This window comes from Neopelma chrysocephalum, unplaced genomic scaffold (genome assembly GCF_003984885.1).
Source record: "Neopelma chrysocephalum unplaced genomic scaffold, ASM398488v2 Primary Assembly neopelma1_98, whole genome shotgun sequence".
Classification (NCBI taxonomy): domain Eukaryota; kingdom Metazoa; phylum Chordata; class Aves; order Passeriformes; family Pipridae; genus Neopelma; species Neopelma chrysocephalum.
Window position 1 is genome coordinate 833,551 of NW_020897761.1, and position 27,611 is coordinate 861,161.

The following is a 27,611-nucleotide window of genomic DNA, read 5'->3' on the forward strand; positions in this document are numbered from 1 at the left end:
GATGAATAAGGGCAAGTCACTAGAGACCAGATAAAACTGAATTCCAAAGAACTCTATTTTCTTGAACTTTAAATTCAAAGGGTAAAGAAATTTTCTTCATCTCATCTTCAGTCTGTGATAACCTTGTACTATTTATAAGATACATTAGTAAAGTGTTATACAATTACATTTCATTAGCAGGGTGTTAAGCATGTTAACAAGTTATATTTCAATTTAAATATATCATTTTAATTCACTGATAAGTTAAAAAGTCTCTGCAAGTTTAATATCTTTTTAACATGGAAGCGAATCCATCTCAAACTATATTTGTATTTCATTCTTAGTGGTTCAAGGCATCTCTAAAATGCACTCTTGAGATTAAATATTTCAGTTAACAGAGCTGGAAAAAAAAATTGGCTGTTCTTTCCAAGGAGCAAAGTTTGAGATATTCTTCAAAACTCACATTTCATGTTGAAAACAAAATTAATTTCAAGTAGTAGGCCTTTCTAGAATCTGAGTTATGGTAATTCACACCAATTCTATTACTTGAACTACACAAAATGGTCAAGGATAGGGCGGGGACAGAAGTTACAGCAGTCAGGCAACAACTGATGCCTGTTCAGACACTTCCTTCACATACTGATTTCTCTTCAACCACTCAAGGCTACTTCTTAATGCAGAAATGTCACTGAGAAACAGATAAGGGGTCTTCTCAAGCTGAGAGAAAAAGGCAACCCCACATTCCCTAGAAAACCCCTAAATGTCCTATTATATCAAACCCCTGGTGTGTTGTACCAGAGGGGAAAACCCAAAAGTTCAATACGCAGCCAAGATGGAACCAGAAAGGTATGAAAATGTTGGCCAAGAAAAAGCCTGTGGCCTCTGCTCCCATCACAGGTCCAACCCACTGCCCAGGAGAGCCCAGGGGAAGCACATCAATCCAAAAATTGCTAAAAATATTTTGGATCACTAAAATATTCACTAAAACTCTTAGGCTTAAAATGTTATTCCAGCCTTCAACAGATAAAAGAGTTCTTTGGGAACTTGTTACTTAGCTTGGCTCAAGCAATAGAGATATATTTCTACTCATAAGAACAATCTCCTGTTAAAAAAAAAACAAAACAAAACAACATTTCTAGGCCTGAGGGCCTTCAACATGAAACAAATTGAGCCCAGTCAGTGCTCAGGTTTTCCTCAAGCATCAGTACCATGGAGCAAAACCAATCTATTTAATAGCCAATAACCAGAAAACTAGTAGAACCTGACAAGAATCTCATCAGCTTCACAAAACTGCTTCTTGGCAAAACAGCAATAACCCATGTCAAGAAACACACCTGCACCCAAAAAGAATTAAAGAAGCAGTGAAGAGTTGAATTAGAAATGCTGTTCCCATCCATCTTGGCCTTATTCCTGCTCCTTCCCTCAGGGTCAGCCAGAGCTTCATAGAAATATGAGAGATTCTGGTCTCTGTGTCCAGAAATAGCATCTTGGTAGGAAATCCCAGCCAACATTGCTGGGTTCCTCATCAGAGCACTGTATCTAAGCCTCTGTAGGAGAGGAAATCTGATAATTTTTCCTTCCTTATTCCTGGGCTATTAGGTTTAGAGCTGCTAATAGCAAAAAATCTACCAGTACAATTTTATAACAGAAGCTGACAGTTTAGAGAACTCTACTTTTAAGAGATAGGAGAGATGATCACTTAATAACATAACCCTGTAAAATCAGAGCTTTCTTACTACCAAAAGACATCTATAAAGTACAGCACTTCAAACCCTGGCACATGCAACTTGGACACAAGAAACATCTGCAATTTTACCATCAAGAAACCAGACTATGCAATATTCCAGACAAAAATCCACACTGAAACTATGTTATTAGAAAGGCATTTCATTAAATCAAAGCAGACAGCAGATAAACAGAATCAGTAGGCTGTATATTTTAAATTTGGATCCCCAGCCCATATCTTTAGCTATTCACACCAGAGAGGGGAAGCCAGAGGACACCAATATCATACAAAATTAAGACTTTTCATATGCCAGGCAGAACTGCACAATGTTCAGAAAAGGTAGCATGTAAATAACAGTAATATTCCATATCATAGCAAAGGCTTATGACTCAAGTTTACTAATCCACATGACATCTAAAGCCATCAGCTTTCCACAGCATCTGGTTTAGAGCAGGTTTTTCATTCAACTGCAGACTCGGATGGCTTTTTCTTCACATAAAGTTTATATCCATCAGAAACAGGACAGAAAAATACCGTATGGCACTCACAAACGAGTTTTGCTTGTGTTTTGGGCATGGCATGGGGAGGACCAGCAAGTACAGTGCAATATGGACAGCCTGAAATCCAAGCTGAGTTGCAAGCTCCATACCTGTGTGACGGTGAGGGAGCCTCAAACTGTGGCACCGTGCTGTCCTCACTGACCGGGGAGTACAAGCCACTCATCTCCTGAAACCAGAAAGCCACGTTACAGCAAAGCTGGCAAAGCCTGAAGAGTATGTCTAATACACGGTGTTCACATAGTATTTCTGTTTTTCCAAGCAGATAACCAACTGTGTCTATATTTATCCAACTCTTACCTAAAAATCTTTACTGTATGTGACAAAACATTGATTTTTCTTCAATTTCTTTTCAGTTATCATTCCAACTGGATTTCAAAAATCCTCCTGCCCCAAGAGGGGCAGTTCTGGAGTTTATACTTCAAAAACCCAGTAGATTTGTTAGCATCCAATTGCCTCAAACCCAGCATCTCCCTTAAACATGGCAGACCGTGCAAGCTCTAAGTGCATTTTTGAGATATGTGCAAACTTATTTAACATCACAACTGCAAAGTAAAGCTGGATATGGGTCATGGCAAAAACAGCCACAAGGCAGCAGGGCAAAGGTGGTGCCCCAGACTTAAAAGAGGATCTATCAGTCTTCTCTGGGACAACAGCACAAGAGATAAACTTTGCACATAAACTTGGCTTTGTCCCTGCCAGACTAAGTCACCACTGTGTACCCAGTATGAGGCTGACTTTCATCTGTTTGGGAAATGGAAGCTATGCAGGATGCAGCAGCTCATTAGTTTGGGGGGCAAAGAGTGCCCAGGACAATATTACTTGTGCTTTCAAATTCCCACTAGGTGCCCATTAGTTGTTAGGCAGAAAGTAGGATATTTGTGACAAGAGAGATCCCAGGCTTTAGAGGTCAGAGCCAAGGTCACCACCACACACCATGAATGTACCCCAGCTGCAGCCCACTGAAATGCCTGATTAAAGAGCAGAGAAACAGGCAGCTGGATATTCTTTGAGGGATCCCACAGCTTTTGGGAATAGCTTCTCCTAAATCTTAAGATGTATTTTACTAGTCTCAAGAAAACATGCTAAGGTATAGTTATTTCCCCAAAGCTTGAGAAACATTTAGGGAAAAGAGGTCTGAAAAAATTCCAGTTAGCTATTAGAGAAAGGGAAGTTCCTGCAGTTGTATTTATATTTTGCTAATTCATCAGCATGCATATAAATCATGTGAAGAAACCTAAAAGGCTTTTGGGCAGTGGTTGGGAGCTCATGCTGACTGCTCAAGATGAGCAAGAAGAGAGAAGCAGACCTGCAAACTGAATCCCAAGAAGCTTTAAGGGAATGCTATTTTGAGAGGTGGCAGTCTGATGTACTCCTGAAACATCAGCTTCCTACTCCAAGATTAAACACTAGAATGATTAGAGGAAAGGACCAAAGAGGAAGCTGAGGGCTCAGTAAGGACAAAAGGATTGCATTGATGGGTTTACAAATACATGGAGTATAATTCAGAGCAAAAAAAATGGATCCCCATTATTAAGGATGAGTGAATATAAGTGAATTATATGAGGAGGCAGCAGGAATCTGTTCTGACATGCAGCAGGAATTGGTTCTGCTCCTACCCAGTCTCTGCATTATGACTCTTGTGCACCCCCCAAACCCCTCTCCATTTTAATGGTGACATGCTGCTAAGATTTAAACAACCTGTGCAAACAGCCAGAACACTGCAATGTACAAAAATCATAGGTTCTGATCAATACACTGCCTGTTGATTTTTAGCAACTACTCGAAAATACTTACTACCAACACAAAGAAATTGAAAGAAACGATTATATAAGAGCTACCAACCTGCAGCCTCCACACATCAACTAAATGAACGAATTAAAGAAAGAGCATCATCTGTTCATTTTCCCATTACTGACTCAAATGCCATAAATTTAACCCAGCAGCCCCACAGCAAGGCAGACAGCTTGATGAAAATGAAAAATTGCCAGAGTCGGAACAATGTCTGGGCGCCTCACCTCTACTCGCTTAATATCTTCTTCCAGAACACTTAGCTCCTTCTGGATCTGCTCCAATTGCTGTGGATAAGAGAATGGGAGAAGTCTAAATCAATCTCCACTGCACCACCAACAAGATAAATTGCCATCTTTTCACAGAGGAACCTGAACTATCTTAACCAGCGTGGTACACAATTCAAAAGTCACCAGGCAGGAGGCTCAAATGCTCAGATTAACATAAGTGTGCACACAAACCACATTCAAGACAAAGCTGTTATTGTGAAATAATGCAAAACAAGAGCATGAGGTACTTTGATATCAATCACAAAGAGACTCACGTTATTCAAACTCATACCATTATGCTCCTCTAACATCTTTCATGCAAGGTATAACTGGCTCACAAACACCAAGGAGAGACTCCTTGAATTGTCTGGGTTGGAAGAGACCTTAAAGTTCATCAGGTTCCACCCCCATGCCATGGACAGGAACACCTTCCACCAGATCAGGCTGCTCCAAGCCCCATCCAATCTGTCCTTCAACACTTCCAGGGATGGGGCAGCCACAGCTTCTCTGGGCAACCTGTGCTGGGGCCTCACCACCCTCACAGGGAAGAATTTCTTCCTAATACATTATCTAAACCCACCCTCATTCAGTTCAAAACCATTCTTCCTTGTCTTGTCACAATTAAGAGAAAAAACAGCATGAAAGACAGCAATAGTTATCACTTCACCCTTCAACAAAAAATAAAATCTTTTGCTAAAAGGTTTTAAGAGTATTTTTCACGCTAGCAGTTAACCTGTCATTTGCCAATTTAAAATTAATGATAAAAATTTTGGATTGGAAAAAACCTATTATGACTAGGAGCAAGATTTGCTGCTGGCACCAGTCAAGCACCACATGGCATTTCTTTCAAAGGTGTGATACTTACCTTGGATTACACCATAAACCCCAGTCAATTTGAGGCCTATCTCTGAAAGGGTCAGAAGGAGACTTCCCCTCTCAACAGCCCTTTCCCTTCTTTGTGTCACATTTAATATTTTCCAGGTTTTTCAATTACTTTTCAGTCAGTCAGCAACCTGGCTTCACTCACCTCTAACAACCGTGAAGCCAAAGACTTGACAAAGATTAACACCTAAGCAAGGACATCATCCACTTTCCAGCCCCAATTCCCACCCTCATTCAGCAGACATTCCCACCCCATCACTCACAGAGCCCAAACCAAGCCTTGCAAGGCCCAAACAGACACACTTCTCTAGGTGAGAGCTCCAGGTCTGGACATAAACAGACAAAACTCAGCTCCAGTGCAAGTCTGGTTTGCCAAGACACACAAGTCTAAATAAATATATGGAGAACTGGAAGTTCACCTGACTCAGCTCCCAGTAAAAATTTAGCAACTGGCAATACAGCCTGTGAGCAGAAGCTGTTGCTGAGTTGGGAAGTCCACAGAAAGCTTAAGCACAACACATTCTCCAAAGGCAAAACAAGTTTTTGTCATTTCAGCTTTACTAGGGAATATCAAATTGCCCAAATCCAGTTAAGAGTATAGCAAGACATATTACCCTTAGTGTGACATATCTGGCAAGCTACTCCCAAAGACTTATTCACTAAAGTGCTTAAACTTGGTCCTTTAATTGTCAGAAGGTTTTGCTTAAACAAAAACCCCAACTCACACCCCTCCTATTGTACAGCATTCCAAATACATGGATGCTCTGTATTAGATAATCCACCACTTTAGTTTTCCTTTTAAACACTAACCAAAGCTTCTGTCCCTGAACACAGGGCAAGAAAGGACTGCTGGGTCCACATCTATTTCTAATATGGCTTCTTCTTCCTTGGAATGAGATGACACTATAAATATATCCTAATCTCTCTCTACTCTGATGGTTTCAGTTTATGTTTAATTTGAGGCACAGACAGCAGAAGTTTAATGGTTTAGAACTACACTGCCACAGATAATTTACAAACCACTACACCATAACAGATAATTCCATTTTCACTTGTGAAACCTACAGCAAGAATAGCAGGTGGTGCTATAGCTCCAAGATTAGTGGTAAAGTTAAGTGACACTTGCACAGCACGGGTTCTGCCTGAACTCAGCTCTAGCAAATACCATTAGTCCCCCACTTTCGTAAATCCCATTTAAAAAGATGTTACAAAACCACTTACAAGTTCCAAAATTACAGTGAGGAAAACAGCTATTCTACAATGTACTGGTTCAGAGTCAAACTGGACATCTGAAAAATAATTGATGCTTGTTGCCATCACATAAACAGGAGACTTTTTATAGGAACAAGAGCAGAGATCTTTTATTGGCCAGCTTTTATTAACTATTGCACATGGCCAAGAGTACGAGATCTGGGACTTTATTTACCAATTCTTCCTTCTAGTCACAACCTACTGTAAACTTACCTGACAGTAGCAAGTCTAAAAAGCAGGCAAGTGTGTTTCATGCTTATTTTAGGAGAAGTCTTCTCATGCCTTCAGCATCAAATGAGTTAATAATGCCCACACTGAGACCTTCCTTTTTTTTGGTGTGCTGGCTCAAGCGTTTTAATCTATCAAAGTCCTTAAATCAGTCCACATTCGTTCCAATTAAACTTTGAAAAATGAGACTACTGATTTATAATTGCCAGCCTTTGAGGGACATTTAAGGAGAGCTAAATGAATTAGAGTCCTTGCAGGATATCCAGATTTAAGGGCCTTAATTTGATTTTCACTATGTTGGGCACAGAAAGCAAGCCAAGTCCTGTCCCAATGATGGGCAGATTCACGCCTGTCAAACTTTGGATTAAGTCAGCAAAAGCACTTAGAATGACCACTGAAATTAATGCTAAAAGAGAAGCACATACTATAAACTCTCTTCTCAGACACAGATGCTTTCCCAGAACTGAAAAGGCCAATGTGGACAAGGAGAAGGTTTTAATTCAGTGGTTAAACCTCATAATTTCAACTCCACTGAATGAACTAAAATAAGAAGGTGTATAACACTCTGGTCCCATGTCACACACAAGCAAATATATACAAAAGAAAAGCTATGACCTCAAAATAGCCTCTATTTCTTATAACCTCTGGAAAAGGGATTTCAGATGTTTAAGTCGAGAAGCTACCAAGGACTTACACAACGTTAAGCACCAGGTCATGGTGAGTTTGTTTTTGGCTGGCTATCTACTAACAAGTGCAGCTGGGCACAGCGCTGAGGTTTCATCCTTGAGCTTCCTGTTTTTCCTGGAGCAAGGGCCCCTCGGGAAGCAGCAACTTCCTCCTTTGTGTTTGTACAGCACAGACAACAAGCAGTCTTCACTGGGTCTCCTGGTGCCAGTTCTAAGTGTTTGCAAAGATCTACAAGCTCAGCAGAGCCTCCCAGTGCCACACAGACAGGCTAGAAAAACGCACAAGGAGCCACATACTCTTGACCAACTGTCTTTGTAATTCTAGAAAAGGCACAAGCAAAGAACAGCAAAAGTTATTTCCTGCAGAAATGATGCCAGGAGCACTACTTGGACAAGCTGCTGAACAGAGCTCACGAGATGCAAACAGAGCATCTGGATTCACACTTTTGGAAGCTCACAGGTCACATTATGGTCCAGTCACACACCTTTCAAGTCTGATCCACACTTCTCATGCATTCCTGACAATATACACACAGATTCAAACAGATGAGACTATTACCAGAGGGAGCATAGTTTTCCCAGACATACAAAGCCATTGCACCAACCAGGACAGGGGAAAAAGTATCACCTGTCCACATGAGAAGGATAAATCAGGTAGTCTTCTCAGATAAACCTTTCATCTTATCCCATAGCTTCATCCATCCAACATTGGACACTTCCTAATTCTTGTTCTTCCACCAACTACTGCTGTAACAAACCTGAGTGTCCACTTCATTATCAACAGCTGAACTTCCCCTAAAGGCACCCAGTGACATTAATTTCTCCTGTAGAATTCCATACCTCAATGACAACTGCACAGTAAGATCAGTTTCTATCTAAGTCTTGTCTGTCTCTTGTGTTTTCTTTCCATTATTGCTTTGGATACAGAACCTGTTACACAGGACAACTATGGCATGGAGGTCATTTACAGGTTTTAGAGAAATTTTATTCTTTAAATTTAATTGCAAATCTCATTTATTTTGACATAACACCTCACTGTTACAAAGTCTCTGCACAAGTCAAAAGAGATGCAGGGTTTCTCTTGGTATGAAGACAAGAACACCTGAGCCTCCACAAGGTACTTCCATTAGTGGAACGTGGCATCCAAGCCTCTCAGACACATGGACAGTCCATCTATAACACATTTATCTGCAAGGAATATTTCTCTCTGATCAATACTTCCTCCAAACAGTGTTTCCTCATAATGGGGGAAGGCTTGAGAACAAAATCCTGGTTGACTTGTCTAACACACAGAATTTCCCAGGGTAGGAGGAAGGAATTGCCTGCCTGATAAAATATGTTTCACATCTTCAATTTTCCTCTCCCTCATTTAAATCCTACAGTTTGGAAGGATTATGCTTTGAAGGCTTAGTGATAGGGTCTGATAGCCAAGTGTCACGAGAGAAAGACATCTGGGGCAAGGAACAAAGCTGCCTAAACAATTAGATTAATTGCCTTGGAGTCTAATACACCACTGTAGGTGCTACTTAGCTCCTAGTTCTAGGCTGCCCCTCATTCTTTGCAAGACCTCTCCACTGCAGCAAGGAGAATCAGCTATTATATGCTGATATCAATATGATAATCTCCAGCTTGCTCACACACTCGCTGTATCCTTGGGCTTATTATCACTGCAGTCAGAGCTCACGTCTCTCATTCAGCAGCTTAGAAATGCAAATAGATTTAAAATACCAGTTATTTAAGTGCAATGGATAGGAAAGAGATTACTATAGCTATAAATTCTCCTCAGCAGTCCTGGGATGTAATCAAGACTATATGACAACATAAGAGCATGACTGATTTCTGCTTCTGTCACCTCCTCTTGCTTACTCATTAGTTCATCCATGTGTGTATGCGCAGAACACAAGTCTTGACAGGTGGAGTGATTAACACAAGGTAATGACATCCCTGGAGGATTCATGCTTATAATTCCCTGCAATTATCCCACAATAACTAATAACTCCTCTTATTTTTAGTATTTAACATGCTCACAATGTGGAGTAAGTGAAGACAGCTGGAGATACACATGCATTTGAGGCTGAAAGGTACAACGATGATACTGAAATGCTGAGCAGGCACTCAGTGCCACAGACCCGAGACATTTCAGGATTATTTCTTTGTCCCAGGATGTTTACCAGCCTAAAAAACAGTCTCTGTGCATTAGCAGACATGAAAGAGGTCTTGTTTGTTAGACGTGAGAGACTTAATGTCACATTATTAGAAAGAAAAAGCCCACAGAACATAAAAATGAAGTGACAGCTGCCAAGAGAAACATGAATGCACCCAGGGAATAGCACCTGTATGTTGTAGAACTTGATTTGTGATCCTAATCATTAAGCTCAGTATTCTCCTTCAGTAAGCAATGGTGTTACTTGACAGAAATGCCATCAGGTAGCTGAGCTAACAATGTTTTAGGACAAATTATCTATATGATATATATGGTGGTGTCTAACTCCATTTGGTAACATTCAAATCCTGACAAGACAATTAGCAAGGCCTCTTTGTAAAGTGATGAATATATCAGTTAATTCTCCCCAGTTTTATAATCAGCTCTCTCACAAAGTGTTAGAGATGAAAGAACACATGAACATTTAAAATTAACAAAGTTAAATCTGCAAAAGCATTTGTGCAACACAGTTAAAACTCTTTCATGAAAACACGAATTTTAAAGAGTCACAGGTCGTTGCATTTGGTTTCCCTGGAAAATAGGAATAAAAAAACCCCCAAAAGTCAATATTTCATTATTAAACTTGACCTTCCAGACTTTTTGGATCCAAAAAAATGGAGAGTGTGCATTCAATTAACTGTGCACACATATGGAAAGGCACTCAGCTATGCTAAGTTTCCCTTAGAGACAACCAACTGTTGTGGATGATCAATACATTTCTCCCCTCCAAAACTATCTGTTATTTTGTTGAAAAAGTATTTTCAAGCTTTAGTCATTTGTTTTCAATCTTTTTCAAAGTAAGACATTTTTTTCTATTACTATTGCCAAGGATTTGGGTTTTTTTGCCACATTGCCCTAGGTGAAAACGAAAACAAAACATAACATATAAACTTAAAAAGAAAAAGAAATTGCAAACACCTTTGTGCAAAAAACCACGCAGTAAATTTCAGCTTGAAAGAGCAATGTTTTGGAAAGTTATGAACAGATCAAAACAGGATTTCTAATAGAAACTCCTGCAGGTGCTGAACCTCACATTTATCTTCTAGAGAAATTATGAAAGTGGAACAAAAAGGCATTTGTCAAAATACTTGACTACACCAATATTCTGAATTTTGAAGTACAAGTCTATAAAGATAGTTTTCTTCTAGATATAACCCTCCTCCAATATGCTCAGAACTCACCATTTTGTGAATGCAGGAGAAAAAAAATACATAACTTATGAGTGAAGTAAGCCAGGAGGGTTACAGGTGGTTAATCATCTGCTCTGAACATGTTGTGATATATTATACAGGTACACTGCCTCTGGGGCAATATCTGTATTAACTTACAAAGTACCCAAGTCCCTATGTAAGAACTTGCAATATGTAGTAAATAAAACCTGTTAATAAAATCTTGCAATAAATAATCTTCCAAGAGGCATATTAGGAAGCAAAGTTACCAATGTTCCTTTAAACATTCAAGCTAAAAATTAGAAACAAGCACTCTGTGTAATATTTAGAATCTTTTTTTATTTATTAAGAACTTATCATTACAGCTATGGCTTGCTGAAAGTGCAATTATTCTGCAGTCATCTTTACTAAAACCAGGCTTGAATTAGGAAAGGGGAAAAAGTGCTGTTCCTCCCCATAGTAAAGTCTGCTCATATGTCTCACAACAATGTGCAACACATTGAAGTGTTTCAGGGTCCCCACATGTTCCTTGAGTTCCATCCTCATTTCTTAAACAGTCACCTCTTACAGCATCAAAACAAACCACAGTGAACTTAGAAGCTTTGATAACCTCTCTCTGCTTTGTTGCATTAATGAGGTCACTCAACTCCCCCTTCTCACCCTCCAAACCACCATCTCAGGCTCTCTGAGGTCTGGATACATCATCACTGGCATAACCCAAATAGTAACTCCTCTATTATCCCCCACAAAATTCCCTCCAGAAAGGAGTACTTGCCACAGACTCCACCAGCTCCAGGGAGAACCCGGATACTTACCAAAAGGGAAGCATCAACTGGCTTAATTTACCCTATGGGTACAATGACTGCTCGAGATAGATTTTGGTATGTAAAACTATCCTAATGACTGGTCTGTGTTTTCCATGCATCTTCCCACTGGTTTTTATCTTTCTTACCCTTATCAAGTGAAAGACTGCTAGCAGCAAGTCTGACAAGTCCTCATTTCCCTCAAAATAAGTGGCAAGGCCAGGCACTGAGCACCATGGCAAGGACAGAAGTGACAGGCCTGCACAGAAGTCTTTTGAGATGTGACAGTCTGCATTTCGTGTAGGAATATAAAGGGGGGTAAGAAATAACATCAGAGCAAGTCTTGGCAGCAGAGGGAACACATAAGCAGGGACAGAGAGGATCTGAAATGAGCTATATATCCCAATTGCTTTCAGGATGTTCCAAAGGCTGCATTCAGAGATTTGCAGCCAAAATTAAGTTTCCTTAGTACATTATTACTACTATATTATTACTAGAGCCAAAGGCAGATGCAGATAAGATGGGAAAGGTTTCCCAGGTGCAAGTCACAGAATCAAGGTTCAAAGAGACCTTCATCCAGTTCAACCACCAACAGCACCACTATAATCACCCCTAAACAATATCCCCAAGGGCCACATCCAGATGCCTCTTGGACACTTCCAGAGACTGTGACTCCATCACCTCTCTGGGCAACTTATTCCAAAGCCTGACCACTCTTTCAGTGCAGAAAATTTTTTCTAATATCTGATGTGAATCTCCCCTGGTACAACTTAAGGTCACTTCCTCTTGTCCTTTCGCTTGAGATGTGGCAGAAGAGTCCGACTCCCACCTGGCTACAATCTCCTGTCAGGGAGTTGTAGAGAGCAATGAGGTCCCCCCAAGCCTCCTCCTCTCCAGGCTGAACACCCCCAGCTCCCTCAGCTGCTCCTCATCAGACTTGTGCTCCAGACCCTTCCCCAGCTCCGCTGCCCTTCTTTGGACTTTCCACCACCCTTGTTGTTTTTGACCACGAATATCTGTTGGTGCACAGACTCTTAACAACTTTCTTTGGAATCACTCCATAACCAGACCCTTAATCCATTCTGGACAAGGCTTCTTACACCTATCACCTTTACCTGGTTTCAAGTTTGACCTTAAAACAGTCACACTGTTGGGTCTTATGTTCTTCACATCTTTTTTAGAAACCGTGGCCTCCAAGAGAGCTTGTCCTTCTGCTGTTTTCATGATCATTTTTCTAGGTTTCTGGGATATTTCTGGTATTATAGTTCACATATTGCATGACATTATGAAAGATAAGTCCCAAACCATGAAAGACTGTCTATGTGATTATAAAACCCTCTTGTATTTCTTGAGACACTCGTTTTAGGACAAATGAGGAAAAAACGAAGAATATTCATTCTTTTACGTCACCACATTAGTCATGGCATTTGATACACTAAAGGAAAAAAACTTGACAACAATTTCACTCCTTCCCCATCTTTCCATTTTCCCAGAAAAAGAACGCTAAAAATCAAATCTAAAAACCTTGTTTCAAGAACTTGACGTAAATTTACACCAAGGAATCACTATCTCCCCACATGCTCCACCAGCGTGAGACAAAAAGGCAAGTGATTAAAAATTGAAGCTGTCACACGTAAAGAGATTAATTTTCCTTCCTACCCATGTGTCCTCTGCCTGAGATTTCCCCAAACACGCCTCGAGTTTTTCTTTGCAGAGATAATGGCAGGCTAACACATCACTTCAATAGAAATGCCCTGGGAGAGAGCAGCAGACACCACCTCACCCACTGAAGCACAAAACAAGTTACCTCTCGTTTGTTTCTCCTGGCAACTTTGAGAAATTCCATAAGGATCTGCAATTGGGCAGCATGGGATTCCTGCAACACAGTAAATAGGGAAGCGTATGGTAAGAGAAAAAACACTCATTTTATACACGGAAATTCACACTTAGCACTGAAACAGCTCCCATTTAGAGGTTAAAAAGAGAAAAATAGCTTAAGGCAGTTTAAAAAAATGGTATTTTACTTCGTCTCACAACTTTTAAGCTTTTGTTTGCCTCACCACAATCTTTTACTTGAAGGCAGAAGTCGTAACAGTTCTTATTTGTGCATCACTAATGACTTACTAATAAGTCAAAATGCTTTTCTTTTTCTTTGGCTCCTGCACCTGAAATTGATTTTGGAATACAGGTTCCTCACAGACTCATCTGCTACCCTGGAAGATCATTAGCATCTACTTCATGATTAACATACTAAAGCATGAAGTATTTATATAAAAAAAATCCCAATCTGCTTCAAAACTAACATTTGTGTTTATATAGAGATCACTGCTGAAGATTTCTCCAGAGGGGAAGACAACAATGAAATCACTGATAAAGCTAAAACATCCCTTTGCAGTCTTTCCATAACAGGTCATTTACCTCAGCCATCAGTTTAATATTTTCACCCAAATGGACCAAAAACTGGACATGGAAAGATAAGAGAAGCACAAAAGGAAAAAAGCCCAAACCTATATTCATTCCAGGATTAATATAGCCCTAATTCTATCCCAGCATTCCGAGACTTATTTTCACAACCTACCAAAATATTTAATAATTAAAGGACTGTGAAAATAACACTCGAAAAGGATCAAGGCATAGGAGCACACAGAATCCATTAAAGGCACAGATGACAGGACAAGTGAAGAGATTAGGATGTCAGACTACTACTATTCTGGGATTATTTTCTTCCTCCCCATCCCTGTGACAACAGTGAGTGAAGTAAGCAAAACTAGCAAGGAAAAAGGTTTTTAAATTGCTCTGTAAGTCAGTTTTGGGGGGTTTTTTTTAGGCTTAGTATCCTTAAAAGATATTTGTGCTCAGAAGCACCCATACACTCAGTCCTGTGCCGCCTTTGCTTCAGATTTGTCACAAATGACAAAAAAGGTTTGAAGGGAAAAAAGGAAAAAAAAAGAGGTTTTACTCTTTTTCCCCACCATACCTTCAGGGAACCACAACAAAAAATAATGTACAAGTCCTCATGCAATAAGGTAACATAAGAGTTTTGCTAGTAGTCAGTAAACATTTTGGGTTCCTTTCCTTCCATCAGAACCACAAGCTGTGTAAATATTGATTCTGAAAGTGTAAATAAATTAAACTATTCCAAATACAATTCTCCCTTACCTGTTTTAAAGCACCATCAAAATCTAAGCTCCTGCTCAAACTCCACTGGGCCAAATTCTGTAATAATTCAGTTAAATTTAGAAGGTCTAGCTCTTATAACTGGAAAATGGTCACTTGAAACCAAAAGCCAAACACATGAGAACTGCCCAAACCAACCACATTTCAGTTACATCATAGGAACAGCTTGCTTCATATTGTATAAATCTTCAAACCAGCCTCATGAACAAAACACTTAAACTTTTCTTTCAAGCATTAAATACTAAAAAAGTCTTCAGGAAAAGTTGTCATTCAGATTCTATCAGTTCCAGGCAGAAACTAAAAGCTGTTATCTTTTTTCATATGCTCATTGAGTTTATTCCTTAATCTATATTCTGGACTTCTTCATGCTTATTGCTAAGAAAGATCTGACATTTACTTGTGCAAAACTCAATTAGTAAATCTCTTCACATGCATTTCTCTGTTCTGTGGGCCATTTTCTCTTATCCTTTCCCATTTTCCCTGCTTGTTTATATAACCCTGCCAGCAACATTATAAGCAAGTTTAGGGCATCACAGCTCAAAAGTTTGTTCACTGCAAAGGTCAGCAAAATGGCCAACTTTTAAACACCAAAACACACGAGAAAACGCTGAGCAACTAATTCAGCAGTAGGATCTTACTTCAAGGTATGAAAACAAAAAATTTCCAAATAGGAAGTGTTCATTTAAATAAGAGAAAGTTCTTACTGCTTCCAACTGCTTCTTCTTTTGCACCAGCAGCTCCAGCATCAGGTTGACGTTGGCCAAGTCAAGATTATCTTGATCTGTTCCCAACAAATCTTGAATTATCTGCCACCTGTGGCCATTCTAGAAAGAGAATAAGAGATGTTGGAGAGGGTGAGGCCAAGCCATACAGGGCTGTACCCAGCAACAGATATTAAAAGCAACACTGCAATATTTCATTCCTCTGCAAAACAGTTTTCAGGTATCCCAATTCCCTCATGTGTACAGGATACAGCTCCTCTGTCCTACTGTGCAACTGCTTATCTTATTTGGAATATATTTGTGCTTTATGAAAGCACAGCTACTGCTGCTGGGAAAAGATTATTTGACAGCCACAGTTTTATCTGATTTGTGCCCCAGTTTCTGAGGACGGGTTTCTATAGGGAGAAAGAAAAAACTCCATGTTTATCCAAGCTTAGTTGGATTACATCTGAAATACTATTAGGTGGCAATACCTTTTAATTTTGGTTTTTTGTTTGTTTTTTTTTTTTTAACCTAAGTAATAGGTAAAACCCTCATGCTAAACTCAAATCAAAGAAGGTAGTATCAGCTTACTGTCTCTACACTCACATCCCACATTGCTACTCTTAAAAGTATTTTCATGGGAAGGGTGAAAGCTGGGAAGAAGATGGAGCTCATCAGGGTGATCTTCTCATTTTAACTGTTAGAGCTGAGGAGGACTTCTCAGAGAGCCAAAATACTACCATGCAACCCATTCTTCCCTACAGGTTGTTTTCTCTTCTCCTTGACAATAAAGCAGTGAAAAGGTTTTCCTGTTGCACAGGAAAACCTGAATAATAAGTTAATGCTAATACAGCCTTTCATCAAAAAGCCTCAGGACCCAACAGGAGTAACTGAGAGGTCTTTAGACCTTCTAAGAAAAAAAGCTGAACTAAAAAATCCTGACCTATAAAAGCTGTGACACTAAATCAAGATATTTAATTTTGCAAAAAGTAGAAATGCCATCCAGCCTAAATCAGCTGTTTTCTCAGAGGCTGTAGCCTATTTGTATTGACTAGATTTAGAAAAATATGTAAAAAGCTGTATGTTCTATATGGACATGTTCAACAGAACATGTGGAAACTACTCAGGCAAAAACCTCAATTTCAGTCTAGAACAACTGACAAAAAAACCATGATTTTTATGTGAGTGAACAAGATTTGAGACAAATTTTAACACCCTAATGCACTTGTCAATTGTACCACTGCTAAACTACTCAGAAAGCTTCAAAAATGCCTTAACATGATTTCTTAATGAGATCACGACCAAGTGAAGGTGCTTTTGCTGCAATGTGTCTTGGATGCCTTTCCTTAATACCAAAAGTAACACAAGGGGAGAACAGGCACTTTAAGGAGCTGGTACAACACCAATATTCCTCTTTTTAGAGATGTCTATACTTTTTATTTGCAGTCAAAAGGTAGAAGCTAAATTACACACTGTTTTGGGCATGAAGTCATAGTAGCTGTCCACTTATTGGTATTTATCTAAAACAGGTGCATCTACAGGCTTAGTTTTGAAAGGAACACTGTGAAAAAGAGTAAAACCAATTTCCAAGAAGCTACTGTACATGCCTTCAGGTCAATCGTGTGCACTTCAACATATCTGGTTTATGCATATTTTATATTAAATAAGGTATATGAATATTAAAACTTACTGTGAGTAAACCAATGAACCCTTAAAGCACATAACCACTGAAAGCATTGGTTTCTGCAACCCAGCCCCTAAATTAATACCCCTTCAGAGGTTTTTAAAAACATGATTTTTCACACTACTCTGCAATCTTATTTCTGAATTACGGAAGACAAGGATGCCAGACACAGCAAGACAAATACACAAGTTTCTTGGCTAATGTCTTTTATTCTTTTTGATCCTAATGTACAAGAGCACCCACTGGTGCTATCCAGGGACCCTCATGAAGTGAGAACACAGACCATGCCTTGATTCTGTGACATGAAGCAAGTCTAGCAGATATCCAGGCAGTTTTATCCGGGATCTGAGCCACAGCATCAGGCTCCAAATGCATCTTTCTCCCTCTTGTGGTCAGTATTAGCCTTCCTGCAGCCTCCCTGTAGGACACAGCTCCTCACATGTGATCAGACAAGCCCGTGGCACTTCTAATCATTCATTACTCTCATTGTAGCTCTAGCTTCCAACGCTGAATGGAAACAACTGCCTTTAAACAAGTGTGCTTCCCAGGTTATGTGCAATACATCATATGACTCTTGGCTATGCTAACACAGCTTCCCTCCACACACGTTGCTGCGGGGGAAGAACAGGAGTTAACAAGGTTGAAGGGATCGACTGCCACTGATATTGATATTATTCCCCCCTAAAGCAACTCAGAGCATCAGCTCAACAGTGCAATCTCTTTTAATTTAAGCCATGGAACGACAATTGCTGCACAAAACCATTAAGTAAATATAAAGTAAAAAAGTTGGAACATACGGTGCTACTCACTGAATGGTCCAGTTTGAGTCTTTTCTCCTCAGATCTTTGCTTCTGTTTAAGAATAAGTTCATTGACTAAAAAACATAAATAAGATGTCAAAGAGATGGATTTACATTTCAGAAAACAAATATGAAAGATTCTACCTCAATATTTTCAGTTATTAACCCCTCACTCAGGTGTTTATCAGTAATTAAAACAGTAGATGCCTCCACTTTTTTCTGACCAATTTATTCCTTAATGGTTTTTTGTAATGTATATAAAGATTTTAAAAAAAAAAAATTAACAAATACAAAGCCTACACATTCCCCAAACTGCTCCAGTTCCTTTTTCTAAGTACCTGTGGTTCTTTGAGAAAGTTTTTCAACTCCAAACCAGAAATATATCACAGAAGAGTATGAGAGAGAAAACATTAACTCATTTATTACAGGCCAAAACCAAGCACAGTTGAATAGAACAACTTTTTCCTTGAATTACCATGTGCCTTTTTAAAGACTTTTTGGCTACAGTTTTACTTTACACCAGTCTAGTGAATTGTGCAAAGAGAAAGATAACTTCAGTCCCCTGCATGCACCTATACAAGCTCTTCCCCCTCCCACACAGACCTCAAACACCCGAGCACAGGGGTATGGAAACACTCTTTGGCACAACATATACTCCAAGACCTGCTTCAGCACCATCTCCAGCACAACATGACTGGGCCTAAATCAGGATGCCCATTTCTGAAGCATTCCTTGGCTACTGGGGCTTTGCATCCATTTACTATTAAATGGGTATCTCAGCACATGAAATCAAGATTTGCTTTAATGTGGTATTTCACACTGCAGTGCGTTTCCTTTGATCTTGCCTCCACAAAACTGAGTTTTAAACTGTATTTCCACTTAGAAACATTTCCTCCCTCTGTAGGAAGCAATCAGGATTGCACATAGGTATGTATATGTATGAATATCTTCTGTGTATCTAATTTATACATACACCAATCACATGGTCCTCACTACAGCAGCCAAAATAGCCCAATATCTAATTCAGCCTCCACCCTTTCAGTGTCCATGCTTTGTTAACAGGGCATGTCCTTAATTATTAGGCAAACAAGAGTGCAAGAAACAAAAGTAAAGAAATATTCACATCTCTAGCCATCAGAAAAACATTTTTGTTTTGCTTTTCTTAGCATGAAAACAGCAAATCAGTCTCACTACTGTAACTCAGCACACAGAACTGCTGCAGGCAGTGCAGTACTAACAATTTATAGTACTAATATTTTTTTTCCCAGAAAAATGGCAACTAACCAAAGGGCTGATTGTTCAGGTTTTGTTTTCAACATCCAGAAGCCAGTAATTTACAGGATAAATTTATTATAAGTGCCTTAGCAACTGAGATGTTTCTCATGCAAGCTTAGAGCTCACCTAAGAAGTTGGGATAAAGATGATCTATGTTGTCCACCACATAGTTGCATTTGGGACATCTGTTGTTGTCCTCCAAGCTCTGGTGAATACATTTATAGCTGTTTAAAAACACAAATAACAAGAAACAAAAGTGAGCAAACATGAAGGGAAAACACAAGCACAAGGTAAATAACATCAACCGTAGCAAATGTGTACTGTTTGTGTTGCCAGCTCAGCTGTGCTGCCAAGAACCTACACAGTCAAAATATTAACTCAGAGTGTGCTACAGCAGAAAGACACCAAAGTTTCCTGGCAAGGATTACAAAAGGTAGTCAAGTACTTCACTTATTTCCCTGAGGATTGTGGCAACATGGATACTTCAGCCACAATTCCATGTCCCTCTACCACAGGCAGCAGTAACAAACAGACTCATTATTCACAAACAACTCTTCCAGATTAGCCAAATACTTAGAAAGCAACATTAAAAGCATTTTAGGTAATTGAGCAGAGGAAACATCTTCACCAGCTGGCTGCTTTTCTCACTAGCAGTGACTTCAGAGGTTCTCTCTGTTGAGCTATTTGAGAAATAGAGGAATGACAAGATGCACTTTAGCATCAGGTTTAAAAACCTGCTTGATGTCAACTGCTGATAAGAGACATCAGGTGACAACTTTGCTCCATTCCTTCTACATAAAGATATTTGAATGTTTCTCATCTTAGGCCCCCAAAAAGTCACAGATCACAGGGATAAAGTGTTACCATAGAAGTCACAAAATCAGCTGTTATCTTATCTGTTGCAGGTTAAAACTTTTCTGAAAGTTACCTGAGCCTGCTGCTTGAGGAAGTGCTTTATGCTACTGTAATATTACTTCTTAAGGTTTATTTCTAGTTAGACACCAGAAGAGTATAACATACATGGGACATTAAAACATCATGGTTCAATATTGATACCAATCCCTAGTGGAGAGGAACAGCAGCAGGTAGTTCCACACCTGCCCCTGGAGGGTTCTTGCACTTCTCCATGAAACATTTGCTCCTCATGGCAGCCAGAGATAACACACTGAAAAATAAGTGGAGCTGGGCCAATTCAATACAACAGGAAAGCCTGAAGCATATCCCCTCTTAGAAAGTTTAAAATAATTACAATATACAATGTACAAGCCACTTCAAACTGTGTCTGATCTTGCACAAAGGCAAGGAGGACCTGCCAACATCATTCCCAACACTCTACAGAGGTGAGACCAAGGGAGGTAAGTTGACAAACTGTTCTGACTTTGGGTACTGGATGTCGCCAGCAGTTTATGACCATTTCATTTCTTTGCAGAGTAAATATGATGGCACAACATTTTTGGGTTTGAACACTTAAGACTTTTTTTAATCTAATAGGTATCTATCATTTAAAATTTCATTTCAACCCTTCTTCACTGCAGAGACAGAAGACAGAAAAAGACACTCAGAGGAAAGAGGTTCACAGCAACATCCATCTGCACATGCTGTAAGAGATGGACACTTTGTGCAATACACAGAAACCAAATCTTACCAGAAGCTGTGTCCACATTTCGTCATGTAGGCTTCTTCAATCATATCAAAACAGATGGGGCTGAAAATAAAACAAAACAAAAATCACAAAGATGTCTTTTTGTGTTAAAAAAGGAAGGAAAGTGTTATTATTTCAAAGCAGCCTCCTAATTATGCTTAGGCAATACTTTCCATATGTAAAATGAAAGGACATAGGAGTGCAACAGCAACCAGGCAGTATGAAGATCAAAAGGGCAATCAGCAGTTCTTTGAACTCTGAATGATACTGTAATTTGCTACAATTAGACACCAGGTAAATGTTCATTCCCCAAGCTTTTAAGAGTTGCAAACTTCCCAAACAGAACCAGAGTACCTCCAACAAGCAAGGTTGCAGAAGAACATTCTAACCATCTGTACTAGGTCTCAAACAAACCTAAAAACCCCTGACTGCTCATGAACAGACACAATGTATTTATAAATGACACCCAAATTAGCTTCTCCTTCCTTTTTTGAGCCAATAGCTATCTATAATTTAAAAAAGTGACGCAAAGAGGCAGAGCAGATCAGAAATAGCAGTGATGTCATGAGAACAAGGACTAATGAGCAGGCAGAGAAGGTGCAGACGAGGAGGTGCCCCTACAGAGCACTGCCAGGGCTGAGGCTGCAGGATGAAACCAGCAGGCAAGCAAGTGATACAGGGTCAAAGGAGAAGATGGGAAAGGCAGAATGACTCAGTCACCAAAGCACAGCCATTCTCCGGGAGGGATCACCAAGAACCAAGCAGGGAGCTGAAGAGAAGGATGTGCAACCAAGCAGTGCTCCACAGGAACCTGAGCACGACACAAGAGACAGGAATTCGGGAGATGGGTAGTGGAAGAAAACTGGTTTATTAAGTGGCTGTGACAAGGTTGAAGGAAAAATGAAACAAATAAAAGCAGAGGAGTGCTGCATCCTAATTCCAGTGACTCCTATGGCTGTTCTCCCTGATGTCTGGAAAGATATGTTGTCACAGACATCCTCATCTCCAGGTCTTGGCCAGCCATCCAGCGAGATGCCATGGACAGCAACGCATACAACACATGGATCAGCTGTGTCACAAGCTTTACCTTGCTTTCAAGCCATTATAGAGATACAAATAATCTCCTCTCACTCCCACAAGTCCACACCAATCTCGGTTCAGAGAGGTTTTCACCAGCATTTCCTCCTCCCACATTCTGCCAACGAGGCAGTTCCCACCGAACGAGCTGTTAATAAACTGTTAACAACTCAGGCAAAGCAAGAATCTTTTTGCATCCAAAATAAAAAGCCCAGATCAGACTGAAATAAGCAATGCTTGTTTCTCAGGCACTCAGTTTCCCCACTTGTTACCCTATTGGGAAACAAACGTTACAAAAATAGGAGGGAGGAAACACCTCTTAAATACTTATTAAGCCCATAGAGGGGAAGCTGTGACCACCAGCAATGCAGCCCCCCTCTGAATCACCAAGCTGGAAAACCTGAAGGGTTTGTCCAGATAGTCCATCAAATCACCTGTTGGGTGAAGGCAAACAAATCAAACCAGCATACTACTCTCTACACCGAAAAAACAGCCTCAAAAATAATTAACACACACCTGTCCCTCTTCCACCTTGACAGAACCTTTTCTGCACATCACTTGTCTGGTCGGGAGTTCATGTCACTGTTTCCAAGTTAGAAGCTATTTAGTTTCAAGGCACTGTCTAATCAGCATAAATTAGGACCAAACTTAGCCAACAAGGGTGGATTAATAGGAGGAGAATTAGGCATCTTTGTATGCTATTAGCTGGCCTTTAAAAGAGAAAGTCAAAGACTTATGGTTATATGAGTGTCTGAGGGTGGTTTCTCCCCACTGATGAACTGCTTAACTTCTTCACCTTCTTCTAGTCATGCTGTATAACTTATGTGTACATTATGTGTCATGCTAGAAAGTGCTATTCCCCATAGGGCCAGATGTGTTCCTTCCAGCACACTCCTAATGTCCTGCAGTAATTAACAAGGCTCCAATGCTCCTCTGTCTGCAGTAGAACATCATAAATTAGAGGTAAAACAGGAAGATTACCTCCTAACATGACAGTCACCCAAGATCACTGTTCTCAAACTTATTCTTCTTCATACCAGCTTGATTGGAGAAGTGACAGAGCCAAAACAGCTGAGAAAAAGCAATCAGAGCCAGCAAATGTAGCTATTCAGTACCAGGGTCATCGCTAACGGAGCCTGAAGTTTCCATTAAGAACTGTTTCCCCCGAAATGCTCACTGATTTACAAGTAAAAACAAGATTGATGTCTTTTAATACTTACTGAAGCCAAGCTCGCTGCAACACATGAAAGTTGTTATGCACCAGTTGTTTGAAGTTAATCTAACACAGGGGGAAGGTTAAGAAAGCAGTGGAGTGACTGGGACTGGAGACAGACTACAGTTTGTGGTATACACTGAAACAGGGAAGCAGAAGTATGGCGAAATCAAGGCCTCTCTGCATGAGATTTTCCTATTCTCTACCTGTCTTAAGCAGCAGAGCCAGGTTAAAAGGATGGGGGTGACTTCAGCAAGTCAAAAATGCCACTGACCTCTAGGAAATAGGGCATCAGTATCCCATAAACAGGTTTCTATCCAGCACTGCAAAGGCTGACCATTCTTTCTCTGCAGGGTAGACCTCTTAAACATTTTAACAATCATTTTAACCAAGTTCATGGCTCTAAGTTTCGCCAGCTGTTTTCCAGGCACCTCTCAAGAGTGCTACTGTCACGCTGCTGCTACTCAAACACCTGGCTGAAGTGGTCACTGTATCGTTTTAACACATTTCAACAGCAAATAAGACCCATTACAGTGTCTCCCTCCTATTCAGCTGCTCTCTGCTCTAAGCAGAGAGCAGGACTTGCTGCAGGCTCTGTCCTTCCTGTGGAAGGTGTCCAGTTAGAGATCACTGCCATTAGTATCTACTCAGTATGAAGCTCCAATTTAAACAACAGAGAGTGAGACCATCCTTGCACATGGTGTGCAGACAGCTCGCTGTGCTTCCAGTCTGTGACCTTCAGGGTCAGCTTGCAGTATATTCCTTACTAAGAGGGTTTGTCAGATCACAAACGTGGGAACAACCACACTCAGCCCATGCCTGGATTAACAGGTAACCACCTGAGGAATGAACTGCTTTTAAAAACCCATGAACCTGCAAGCTGTGAGCCTTTCTCACAGCTGTGTTGGGTGCACCTCTCCAGGTCAGCAAGGAACACCCCCTCTTCCATATGTTCTTATTTGTGCCAGAGCTCAGAGACGAGCACTGGGATGAAGCAGCCACCAAAGAGACAGGTAAGATCCACTCCATCCAGAGAGCAAAGCAGATTGTAACTGGTTTTTAACTCAACCACTAATTGGGAGGGCTAATATAAGGCCTGGAGAAAGTAAGCAGTTACATCACTGGACAGGAGGAAATCCTCTGATTAGAGGATTCCCTTTCAGATACTCTACAGGCAAGTGGAAAGACACCTGGCTACACCAACAGCACAAAATACCTTTAAACTCAACATCCTGCACAAAGAGAAACAAAGTTCTCCCTTTTTTAATAAAGTAGTGCTGTAAGTCAGACCTATTTGCTCTCCTGACTGGAGTTACACATTTCCAGGCAGAAGCTGATACGCACCACAAAGAGGACACACTTGCAACCTCCTGAGCATACACTTGCTAAACATTTCACAACCCAGAGTGGCAACACATGCCAACGTTTACCTTAAGGCCCCGGCCTCCTGTTGTCAAGACAGCACTTTCAGGAGACAGGCAAGGAGGTCCCACCCATTAACACTATTTAGGGAGTTTTCACTTGCACCTTGATGTTCAAAACTCACCCAAACTTCTTTCCTCTTTCCCACCTTCCATCTGGTACAGGCAGAATCTACAGCTGAGTTTAGAGCTGTAGCTCACAGCAACTCACAGCTCATGTACAGAAAAATCATCAAGTGTTCCCTACAGCTGGCAGCATCCTGAATGTGTCCTCACAGGGGAAAAAAAAGGGTCATATGGAAAATTTCTGCTTCTCACACTGAAATATCTAAAGCTTGTTTAAATCAATTATTTAAACCTACACACACACACCTGCCTTCTTGGACATTGCTCAAAACTCCAGAGTTGCCCAGTTCAGTTTGTTTCTGCAGAACTGTATTGCTAACTCAAATTTAAAAAAGAGGAATACTATAATTTGAAGCTAGAGCAACAATAAGCAGAAACAAGCCCTTCAGCCCACAGAAATACACAGCAGTGAAAAACCCAAGTTAACTATAATTATTGCTTGCTCTTAAAGCTTCTGACATGCACTTCAATATGCCCAATGTGGCTCTTGCAAATACCAAGAAAAGATATTTTGGCCTCATTATAATGAGTTGATTTCTGTCCTTTCACTTGTTCAGGCAGCAGCACTCCTCAGTGAGGAGAAAACAGCTAATTACAGGTTCTCCTTGAATACACAGCACTTACCTGCAGAAAAAGACAAGAACCAAGAAACTCAGCTTTTTGAACCATCTTAGAATACTTTAACTGGTCTACAAACTGGTTATGGGGGCAACTTCCTTCCCAACACCCTCATTTTCACAACAGACAACAAAATGGGAAATAAGAGCTGACTAGAAAGGACAGGGAGCCACAGTGGCAGAGCACTAGTGCCAGAGTGTGAGTGTAGAGGGAATAGAGGTGAATGGGCATTTGTAGTGGTGTTTATCCTCCATGACCAGAAAACCTGTGAGCAACACCTTAAATCCACCTAACATGGCCTAGAGCCAGAGCAGGGCATCTGCTGATTACAGCTGTGCTCTAATCCCAATTCTGCTACTGAGCAAACCACTAACTACAGTAATAAGCAGTAATTTTTGACCATTTACTTATTACTAGTAAGAAGTATTTACTGTTTTTTTCTGCCACTAACTTCTTAGCAGCTTCAGGATCTCACTTCAGTAGCAAAAGTATTTCCTATCAACTCTGCCAAACACTTTACAAAGCCGTAAAACCAAGCCTACAGATTTTTGAGACAATACCTGCACTGTGGAGATGCCTCACATCCAACCCTCACCTGTAAGTCAGAGCTGTCAAAGTCATCTGGGAAGGTGTGGCCTATTTATCTTCCTTTTTAACTGTTCCTTTCCAATGCATGACTTTCCTGCAACTCAAACTTTTCCCCAGCACCTCTTCCCTGTTTGCCTCTCTCGGACGTGAACACTCAACCCTACTTTCTGCTCTCACATTTTAAAACACCCAACCAGCTACAAAAATCAAACCTACTCCTTATGTCAGGAGGTTTGAAACCCATCAGCAAGGCGCTCCCTTTAAAACTGCAAATTACCAACAGTTGTCAAACCACACATCGCAGTGGGCCTTAATTTAACAATTGTGCAAAGGTGATTTCCAGCTACAAGCTGCAGCTTTGGCTGGATGTTACAAGAAGAGCATCTGCAAAAACTTTATCCCATCATGGCAGAAATTCCCTGCTCATCTGTTTTTTGGTGCCTGCGCGACACAAACCCTATTGATGTTTCAAACCAGCCAACCTTTCCCAGCCACACAAGCAAACCAAGCCAGCCTTGCTGGAGCTATCAACCACCACGAGGTTCCTTGGATACCCATCCAAAGGGACACTAAATCCTCTGCTGGCTCCTCTTCCAGAGGTCAGAGGGCTCCAGACGCCTCTGAGACCTCACTGCCCAGGAAAACATGGCAGTTGCTGCAATGTCAACACGCTGTGAGGAAGCAGGTCCTTTCCGATAACTTGGACACACTCGAGGAGGAACCTGCCAGGAACAACCTGAATTTGTCTAAAAACAGACAGGGTGGAGGCAATGCTGCTACACAAGGCCCAAACCAGAGAGAATTACAGGATCACTGAAGTTGGGAAAGACCTCCAAGATCATCATGTTCAACCCATGACTGAACACCACCTTGTCAACCAAACCATGGCACTGAGTGCTACATCCAGTCTTTCCTTAAACACCTCCATGGACAGTGACTCCACTGCCTCCCTGGGCAGCCCATTCCAATGTCTAATCACCCTTTCTGTGAAGAAATTCTTCCCAATGTCCAAGCTAAACTTCCCCTGGTGCAGCTTAAGGCTACGTCCTCTCATTCTGTCACTTGCTACCTGGGAGAAGAGCCCGACTCCCACCTGGCTACACCTCCTTTCAGGTGGTTGTAGAGAGTGAGAAGGTCCGCCCTGAGCTTCCTTTTCTCCAGGCTGAGGTCCCCCAGCTGCTCCTCATCAGACTTGTGTTCCAGACCCTTCACCAGCTCCGCTGCCCTCCTGGACTTAGTCCAGCACCCAACTGTCCTTCCTGAATGGAGGGGCCCAGAACTGGACACAGGACTGGGGGTGTGGCCTCACCAGTGCCCAGCACAGAGGGCCAAGCACTTCCCTGGTCCCGCTGGCCACGCTATTCCCGATACAGAAGAGGCACAAAAGAGGGAAAACCCCAAAGCCAGAACCCCCGGAGGGCAGCGGCCGTCCCGGCACCTCCTGCCCCTCGGAGAGCCCCGCGGGGCCGCCGGCTGCTCCCTCCTCCCGCCGCTATCCCGCACAGCCCAGGCTTCCCGCCGGCATGGCGGCGCCCCAGCCCGCCCCCCCCCCCAATCCCCGGCGATATATCGCGACACATCGCGCTCACCACACGAAGTCGTTGCTCTTGTCCTCGTAGGAGTTGATGAGCCCGTTGCAGAGCGGGGTGAGCAGCGGCCTCTTCCTGCCGCCGCCCCCCGGCGCGGCGGAGGAGCCGCCGGGCCGCGCCGCCCCCGCCGCCAGCCGGGCCAGCCCCGCGCCCG

At 41.2% G+C, this 27,611-nt stretch overlaps 1 protein-coding gene across 1 annotated transcript in view; it reads right to left on the reverse strand.

Moving 5' to 3' along the window:
- The window catches only part of COP1 (COP1, E3 ubiquitin ligase), a 123,125-nt gene extending 95,544 nt beyond the window's left edge, over window positions 1-27,581 (reverse strand). Inside the window, exons 1-8 of the mRNA XM_027694763.1 lie at window positions 27,458-27,581; window positions 20,829-20,888; window positions 19,310-19,407; window positions 17,907-17,983; window positions 15,426-15,545; window positions 13,352-13,420; window positions 4,281-4,340; window positions 2,355-2,431 (exon numbers count right to left, since the gene is read on the reverse strand). Coding sequence (XP_027550564.1) covers window positions 2,355-2,431; window positions 4,281-4,340; window positions 13,352-13,420; window positions 15,426-15,545; window positions 17,907-17,983; window positions 19,310-19,407; window positions 20,829-20,872 — 545 coding nt within the window. The 5' untranslated portion in view covers window positions 20,873-20,888; window positions 27,458-27,581. The remainder of the gene's footprint in view (window positions 1-2,354; window positions 2,432-4,280; window positions 4,341-13,351; window positions 13,421-15,425; window positions 15,546-17,906; window positions 17,984-19,309; window positions 19,408-20,828; window positions 20,889-27,457) is intronic.
- Between the last annotated feature and the right edge of the window lie 30 nt (window positions 27,582-27,611).